Genomic DNA, 9,637 nt, shown 5'->3' with positions numbered 1-9,637 from the left:
TATTTATTTATTTTTAGCTACCACAAATAAGTGAGAACATGTAGTATTTCTCTTTCTGTGCCTGACTTATTTAACTTAAAATAATTTTTTCTAAGTCTATCCATATTATTGAGAATGGTAGTATTTCATTCTTTTTTTTATAACAGAGTATAATTCAATTGTGTAGATACACCACATTTTCCATATCCACTCATCTAATGATGGACATTTGGGCTGATTCCCACTCTTGGCTACTGTAAATAGTGCTGCAATAAACATCGGAGTACAGGTGTACTTTGGACATGATGATCCACAAGTTGTGTGGGGGTGGAGTTAGTGTGCATGCTTTCCTGTGTATCTTTTAGCCTGTTGCTATTTTTAGTGTGTTCTTTTACAATGTGTGAAGCAGTGGCTCAGCAGAGCTTGAGTCTAAAAATAGAGCATGTTTACTTTGCCAGCAGCTCCTCAGTTTTCCCTTTGGACTGCCTAGCTCTTAGATGTATGTTTGCTGGATAAAGCTTATTATTCCTTCAACCGAGGCTCCAAGGACCTTTGTCCTGTTGCATAGCTCATAGAGCTGTGTGTGAATTGTTTGTAACCCAGTCTGGACACTGGGCTTGAGTGGTCTGTGAGCTCCAGATCCTAGCCCTACCTCTACAATGAGTATAGTCTGCAGCAGGACTCTGAGCAGGTACAGGAGACAAAAGCCCTTGGGAGTAGGAGGAGATATGGCTACTTTTGAATATGTTCTGCCCTATGGCACTTTCCTGTTGGCTGGGATCTGGTTGCTGCTCACTATACTGCAAGGCAGCATAGACCAGGCACTACAGCGGAAAACTCCTAGGGAGAGGGAGGAAATGTGGCTGTCCTTGAGTATGATGAAAATTTTACAGGCAGCATGAGAGACATGGTGTTGCAAAAATGCCCTCTCAATGTCCTTTGGGTAAATAATGGCCATTCTAGCCCCATACGTTTATTTTCCTATACAAGAGGTAATGACCATGATAGGCAGCTTGGGTGAAATAGAGGATAGAAGACAAGCAAAAGGGGTCCAAAAGGTGGCTAAGACCAAACCCCCAAGAAGTACTCGGGATTTTATCCTGAGAGGACCAAGCAAGACTAGCCATAAGCAGATGTGGCTTGACTTGCTTGCAGCAGGGGGTGATAGCAAGAAAACTGACTAGGAGCCAAATGCTGTCCTGTTTGCCTTGTGGCAACAATTGTGCCCTGAACAGCATTTCACTAAATGTCCAGAAACAGGTAGCAAGGTAAAGTCAGTGTATTTAAAGCATTTTTTTGTTTTGGTCGCTACTGAGAAGGTGGATGAGCTGTTCCATTTTGAATAGGGAACAGGCCAAGGTACTCATCTTTTGGGGACAGGCGAGGACCAGAGGCCTCATGTTGAATTGGTAATATATTGGTCGAGGACAAATGTGCAGTGTGTCTTGGCATTGGTGGATACAGACACAGAATGTAGCCTGATATATGGCAATCCAGATAAGTTTCCAGGGACTGCAGTTCATGTACATGCCAATGGAGGACATACTGTTGAGGTGAAAGCTGTGTCATTGCCATTGGGCATAGGACGATTACCCCCTTATGTATATATATATCCCCAGTAGCTGAATACGCCTTGGGTATGGATGTATTTCATGGTTTGTACTTTGAAACAACAGTTGGAGAGTTTCTGCTGAATACGGACAGTAAAGCTTGGGTTATGGGGATATGTTAAACATGACCCACAGGTGTTACCAAAGCCAAGATGTATAGTTAATGTAAAGCACTATCACCTACCAGGAAGACATGCAGAAATAGGTACCACTATATTGGAGATAGAGAAAGTTGGCATTATTCGTCCAGCTCACAGTCCATTTAATGCTCCGGTATGGCCAGTGAAAAAGCCTGATGGTACCTGGAGAATGACTGTAGACTATGGAGAACTAAACAACGTAGTGCCTCCTTTGCATACAGCTGTGCCGTCAGTTCATGACTTGATCAATCAGCTGACAACTCAGCTGGGAACTTATCATTATGTATCGGACTTTGCAAATGCTTTTTTCTCTATTCAAATCTTTGCTGAGAGCTATGATCAGTTAGCCTTCATGTGGGAAGGGAGACAGTGGACATTTCAAGTATTGCCCACAAGGTTATCTACATAGCACAACCATGTATCATGGTTTAGTGGCTGGAGACCTAGTCAAGTGAACTAGGCCAGGCACGGTTACAATATTTCACTACACTGATGATGTGTTACTAACCTCTGATTCTCTTACGGATTTAACCCAGGCAGCTCCAATACTGCTAAGTTATTTGGAACAATGTAAGTGGACCGTGAACACAGCCAAAGTGCAAGGACCTGGGCTGTCAGTTACATTCTTGGGAGTGGTCTGGTCAGGTAAGATGAGAGTCATCCCAGAAGTTATTCGGGTAATGTATGGTACCAACAACCATTCTGTCTCAATGAACATGTACCTGAGGTCACCTGAGAACCAATCTAGTCCAGCCCAGAGCAGAGAGATTGCTGTGGTTGTTTGCTTGCTTGCTTGCTTAATTGATTCATGTGTATATTTACTATGCTACAAACAGAAGTGAACGTTGAACTCAGCAATGGAGAGTGATTGTTGTCAATTAAATAATGTTGGGAAGCCTAATTAGAGTAGGGAATTAGCAGTTGAAAGTGGTTCCAGTAAAATTAGAACATATGTCAAAAATTTCTGCAATTTAAATGGAGATGAAATATTGCATATTAGGTGTGGAGGGATATATGCTGAAATGAGTGCATTTCTTTTTTATTTTTAAGATGGAACATAATGAATATGTTTCCATATCAATGAGAAAAGTCCAGACCAATGGATTCCTTTCATACCCAACCTCATGACAGCAGTCCTTGGGGTGTATATTTTGCAATATCTTACCTGTGCTAGAGATTCAAATGAAATAAAAGATGTATTTAATAGATGAAAGGAGTATACTAAAAACCCTTACTTTGGAATTATTTCCTTACTGGTGAGGCAGAATATGTTTGTGGGGTTGTTAGATATTCACAAGTCTATTACAAATTGCCTGTGCAAATCAGTTTTCATTTATGTGGTACATTTGGAGTATTTTTCTTTTTGTTTTTTTTATTGCATTCTTTTCAATACAAGAATTTAAGTTTTTCAACAGTTTTGATGTTTCTCATTTAGTTATTTTATGTAAACGTAACGTATTTGGGGGGAATGTATGAAAGTTCACAAACGTTCTGCAATCAAATCCATCCATAAATTATTGTATTTCCCTCATTGCTTCATCAGTGCAGAATGTTCTTCTGGGTGATTTGGCTAAATAAATCACCTTTCATATAGACGCATATATATTTCTGACTTGTTTCCACACCTCTGGTATTGCTTATTGTGCCTTTTGCCTTTTTTTATTATTAGATCTGTCCCTAAATGATGCTTCACCTTCAGCCATCCTTTGAAAGACATTCATTATTATTTGACTAAGATCAGCTTTATCTTTCATAAACATATTTAAATTTTTATATCTTTATATAAGATGAAGTTATAATTTTAGACACTACTTCCCATTCCCCACATTTTAAAACACATTCTGGTATATTCTTTTATTTTCAAACTTTTGGTGATTTAATCTTTAATGACCCATGCTGATGTCATTAAATTATTACTATTTAAAATCTTCATGTAAAGTTAGTTTCTGATTTCCATTCTATTCTGTTTCATATAGGTCTTTCAAAAGCACTACAAACCACTACACTTAACCTGACTGCATTCTCACTAACAATTCTTTCTTTCTTAAGTTCTTAGTCTCATTTAAACTTCCCTTTCTATATTGTGCACACATACTTTCTCTTATAGTGTTTATGCAAATGAATGAGTAGATTCCAGTGCACATTACAAATGTTCTTTAGGTTTTAGTCTAGTTTTTTTTCCCCCCTAGCTTGTCTTCCTCTTTCCTTTCCTATTTTATCAATACTGTAAAATATATGGGGATTTTTATGTTAAAACTTTGTTTCTCACCAGGGAGTAATTTTGTACTCCAAGGGACATTGAGCAGTGACATATTTTGCTTCCACCCTAGGTAGGGGTCACTAAGGACAGGGATTCTGATAAGCATAACACAGTGCACAGAGAAACCCTGCCACAAAGATACAAAGAATAAGTTCTGATGTTCTATCACACAGCAGGGCGACTATGATTAACAGTTAAGTTTCATATATTACATAATAGCTTGAAGAGAGATTTGAATGTTTTCACCAAAAGAAAGGATAAAAACATGAGGTAACAGATAGATGAATTACTTTAACCCAATGACTATACAACATATATATGCATCAAAATATTGGATTGTACCCCATAAGTATGTGTAATTACAACATGCCAATTGTTTATTTATTTGTGTATTCATTTGTTTATTTATTTGTTTGTTTGTTTGTTTATGTATCTATTTATTTTGGCAGCTGGCTGTTTAAAAGGAAAGAAAACAAAGTGATCTGGCCTAAACTTTCAGCAGTGTTGAAACTGAGAAACTTTCCGTTCACAAATACCTGCATTTTGCCTATTTATACATGTCTCAGATTGTTCTCCCAAGACCTCGTAACTGTTCACATTTCTGCCAGCAAAATTAGAGAGTACGCCCTTGTTACCTGTTTAAAAGTTCTAATCCCACTCAGTGACACAACTCTTTAAGGTTTTTCCCAGGTTCCTGGTTTTGAAAGAGATTTCTTATTCTCTTAAACTATTACAGAGTTTTTGTTGTGGTGGTGGTGGTTTTGTCGTTTTTCTTTAATTTACTTTTTATTATACAAAGATGTGGGGTACAACGTTGATGTTCAGTAATTGATTATAATGTGTGGTGGTTAGATCAGTATAGTTAACTTATTCATCATTACAATATGCAACCATTCTTTGTGTCCATTTTCCAATTCCTCATTAACCCCTCACCTCCCCCACCCCACCCCTTTTCCACCTCTGCTTCTCTAAAAGTGAACGTATTAATGTGATTAAACAGAAGGAATTACTGAGTTTGAACAAAGATTCATTTATATAATCACCATTTTGACTTGCTCAATATTATTATATGCCCTTTTTAATATAGTTTTCAGCATTCCAAATTACTTTTACAAGTTATTGTTTCTAATTAACTGTGGGGAAAAATTTTTGCCCATAAAGTGTTTTGTATTCTATCTAATTAATTATCCATCTATACTCTTACTTCTGTGTCTCTTGCCTTAGTTAAAATGAATACCCAACCTGTAGATTTTCTGTGTAATCTTCTAGATATTCATCTAAAATTGTCATTTGCTTTTAAACTAAGATATTTAATTCCTCTGATTTTTTGTAAGCTGTGTAAGGCATGAGACCAACCTGATGTTCTTCCAGGTAGATAGCCATTTATGTCACCTTTAATTCACCCTTCAGCAAATAAATTAAAATACAACCTGGTCATATATTAAATGTCTATAGTTACTGAGACTTATTTTGTGATTCATTCATCAAATATTAAGTGGGCATCTACTATGCACCAGAACTTTCTAGAAATATTATGTATTCTTTTATGTCTAGATTTTATATCAACTTAATCATTAATTCATTTTATATCATTAAATTATTTTTATAGTATAGCTAGTTCCAGTTCTTTTTTTTTTTTTTCTTTTTTTTTTTTTGGTCCTTTTTCGTGACCTGTAAGGGGATTGCAACCCTTCGCTTGGTCTCGCCCGCACCACACTCAGAAAGTGAGCACACTGGCCATCCCTATATAGGATTCGAACCTGCGACAGGAGCGCCACTGCGCTCCCAGCACCACACTCTCCCGAGTGAGCCACAGGGTCGGCCCAGGTTCCAGTTCATTTTTGATGTTCATTCAATTTTGTTTAATACAGTTGTTTTAAAACCTCTATATTTAACAGGCTTTTATTACCCTGACATTCTTTTTATTTCATAACTTCCTTTCTTTAATTTATTTCTATGTAATGCACACATATTCACATACCTTTTGGAAAATACTAAAGTAAGCAAAGCAGGTGAAGTCTCTGCTCTTTTGGATCTTGTGTGATAATGATTAAGATATAGTACAATAAAATAAATATGTGCATGATATAATGCATTCAAAGATTAACTACATCAAGAATGTTTTTTAGTATAAAAGGATAGAGTTGTCATGGTGTGTGCAGCATTTCAGGGAAACCTTTGCATGTTGGACAAAGACCAGACCAAGACCAGAGTGTGCCTATCAGATTTGTCAAACAGAGAACAAAGCCCAAAGCCTAAGAAAAACAAAGAGAAGATGTCAACCAAGAAAAATGAGAGAGGAGCCTCCATCATTCACTAAGGAAACAGTAAAAACTAATTAGTCAAATAAATATGGAGTAGGCACAGGAAAACAAGTCTTCAGCTTCACGTAAAAATGCCCTAAAGTTGTGTTTCTTAGTCTATTTCTTTTTTGCATGGTTGATTTATGCCATTTGAATATTTTCTGCTATTGGGGTGCTCTATTTCTAAGTGTCTTTGCACTGTTTGGCAAATTTTCCTCTTTTTATGATTCTTTTTGTTGCACCTCAAAGGATATCATAGGAGTTAGATTGTCTCCAAAAGCAAAGAAGCTTTTTTGTTATTGCAATTTCTCAGACATAACTGAGCAATTTAGATCTTTTCTTTTACTGTGTTGCTTCAATGAATTTCTTTCTCTCTGTTTACTGGACAGATAACTCATGTTTCTTTAAACACGGAGCAAAAAATGGCCATTCCAAAGTGGAGCCTCAAGATTACATGTGTATGGGAGATTTACAAACTGGAATTTCTGGGAATGAATTCTATGTTCTGGAGAGGAGAGACAATCTGATAATTATAACTTGTCTGGTGTCTACTGCTTTCTAATAGTGTGATTGGAGGTATGAAGAACATGGTATTAACATTGCCCAAGAAGGCCACTTTGTGCTGGCTGTGTATGTGTGTGTGGTGTGTGTGTGTGTGTGTATGTGTGTGTGTGTGTGTGTGGAGTGCTTGCATGCAGCTTTAGGAAAGAGCACAGGCTTAAGAAAATGGGCCCTAGGCTCAACACATTCCAAAACATGACATACTAAAGAGCAAAAATCTCAAGACCACCTATGGAAATATAAAGGAGCTGTATTTCTATCACAGGACATCTTTGCAACCAATTTAATAAAGTAACATGCAATATCTAGGCTGAGGGATGCATTACGTCCCAAAGATTAAGCAGCAACGAGGCCACCTCTCATCACTCTCCCTTTGCTCATCCCCCTGCCACACTGGCTTCCTCGTCGGCCATGAACAAGCACCTTCCTCTGGGCCTTTGCACTGGCTGTTCCTCCTGCTGGGAACACACTTCTGCAGGTGACATTGAGACTCTCGCCCTGTCTTCATTATGGTCTCTGTACAATTGTCACCTTGCCTTGCGGTCTTTATCAAATTCCCAGTGAAAAGCAATAACACCACATCCATTCTTTCCTTCTTATCTTCTTTCTTTTTCTTCACAGGATTTGTCACCATCTGACGTAGTATATGGCATTTTAGAAATTTGCTTGTATTCTTTTTTCATTTTTAGATTGTAGAGACTTTTATTTTACAGCTCTATTCATTAAGTGACTATGCATTCCTGAAAAATGTCAAAATTCAAATTATTTTTCTCAAATGCATTAAAGAGTTTCTCCTTGTAACTGTAGAAAACATGCTCTCAGGAAAAGGCTGAGAGTGGGATGGAAATTCTTAATAAGAAATGGAATGGGAATCCCTAAAGGAGATCACATTCAAACAAAAAATATAGAAATTACCTTCTGATAGATTGGAGGTTTCCAGAGGGTGGGGCAGTTGTGACAGGGTGGGGTTTGGATTGAGTGCATATAGTAGAAAATAGAACAATACAGTAAGAGAAGAGGAATGAGCTCAACAGACCTACTGTGCAACTTGGCAACTACAGTTAATTATGCTAAATTGTATTGAAAAATGCAAAGAAGCAGAAGTGTTCTCAACCTGAAAATGATGACCATGGAGCAATGTATAGGTTAATGGCTAGATTTAGCCACTTAAAAAAGTATATATATTTTCAAACGTTGGTGTTCATAATAAATGTACAAAATTTTATGTGTCAATATAGAAAGAAATTAGAAGAATAAAAGGAAGAAAAAAGGAAAGAGACAGAGACAGAAGAAGGGTGGGAGAAATGCAGGGAGGATGGAAGGGTGGAAAACAGAGATGAAGACAGAGAGAGAGAGAAGTTAATTTCCTGACTGTAGAACATAAATGAGAGCAATTCTCATAGGTGAGTACTACATGCTTGTGTCATGATGATTTTCTCTTTTCTTTGTAGTCACATCAACCACATGGAACCAGGGAATGATACACAAATTTCAGAATTTCTTCTTCTGGGATTTTCAGAGGAACCAGAACTGCAAACCTTCCTCTTTGGCCTGTTCCTGTCCATGTACCTGATCACTGTGCTTGGAAACCTGATTATTATACTAGCCACAATCTCAGACTCCCACCTCCACATGCCCATGTACTTCTTCCTCTCCAACCTGTCCTTTTCTGACATCTGTTTCACCTCCACCACCATCCCAAAGATGCTGATTAATATACAGACACAGAGCAAAGTCATAACCTATGAAGGCTGCATCACTCAGATGCACTTTTTCATACTCTTTCTAGGGTTGGAAGACTTTCTCCTGACTGTGATGGCCTATGACCGTTTTGTGGCCATCTGTCACCCCCTGCACTACACGGTCATCATGAACCACTGGGTCTGTGTGTTGCTGGTTCTGGTGTCCTGGATGATGAGTGTCCTGCATTCTCTCTTACAAAGCTTCATGGTGTTGCTTCTGTCCTTCTGTACAGACTTGAAAATCCCCCACTTCTTCTGTGAACTTAATCAGGTGGTCCATCTTGCCTGTTCTGACACCTTTCTTAATGACCTGGTGATATATTTTGCAGCAGGGCTGCTGGGTGGTGGAACCCTCTGTGGGATTCTTTACTCTTATTCCAAGATAGTTTCCACCATTCGTGGAATCTCATCAGCTCAGGGGAAGTATAAAGCATTTTCCACCTGTGCATCTCACCTCTCGGTTGTCTCCTTATTTTATGGTACAGGCCTAGGAGTGTACCTTAGTTCTGCTGCTGCACAGAACTCACACTCAAGTGCTACAGCCTCAGTGATGTACACTGTGGTCACACCCATGCTGAACCCCTTCATCTACAGTCTGAGGAATAAAGACATAAAGAGGGCTCTGAGGAGATTCTTCAGAGGAAGCCAATGAAAGAACCATTTTTTTCCTCTCTTTATTGTGGTATAATATATATAACAAGATTTGCATTTAAATGATATTTAAACACAAAATTCCATGGAATTAATTATATTCAGAATGCTGTAAAACCATCACCTCTATTTTTAACATTTTTCAACATCATCCTAAATATAAACTCTGTACCAATTAAGCATTATTTCTCATTATTCCTCTCCCCACCCACTCAGTTTTTGGAAACCTCTGGTCTACTTTTGCCTCTGAATTTTTTAAATTTACTTTTACTTAAATGACCAATGATAATTATATATATTTAAAAAGTACAGTGTGATATCTGGGTGCATTTACACAGTGTGCAATGATCCTAAAAGGATAAGTAATATATCCATGAACTCAATCATTTGT

At 37.8% G+C, this 9,637-nt stretch overlaps 1 protein-coding gene across 1 annotated transcript; it reads left to right on the top strand.

The window, feature by feature from the left end:
• Positions 1 to 8,309: 8,309 nt before the first annotated feature.
• LOC103606006 (olfactory receptor 7A17-like) lies at positions 8,310 to 9,254 on the top strand. The gene has a single exon (XM_008590600.1). The coding sequence runs from the start codon at positions 8,318 to 8,320 to the stop codon at positions 9,245 to 9,247; it is 930 nt and encodes a 309-aa protein (XP_008588822.1). The 5' UTR covers positions 8,310 to 8,317; the 3' UTR covers positions 9,248 to 9,254.
• The last annotated feature ends 383 nt before the right edge of the window (positions 9,255 to 9,637 follow it).

This window comes from Galeopterus variegatus, unplaced genomic scaffold, assembly GCF_000696425.1.
Source record: "Galeopterus variegatus unplaced genomic scaffold, G_variegatus-3.0.2 Scaffold6226, whole genome shotgun sequence".
Lineage (NCBI taxonomy): Eukaryota > Metazoa > Chordata > Mammalia > Dermoptera > Cynocephalidae > Galeopterus > Galeopterus variegatus.
Note: the sequence above shows the minus strand (reverse complement) of the source record. Positions and strands in the feature narration are given on the sequence as shown.

Bases quoted from the DNA above. Each gene is read 5' to 3' on its own strand.
- LOC103606006 (XM_008590600.1), top strand. From the start codon at position 8,318: ATGGAACCAGGGAATGATACACAAATTTCAGAATTTCTTCTTCTGGGA.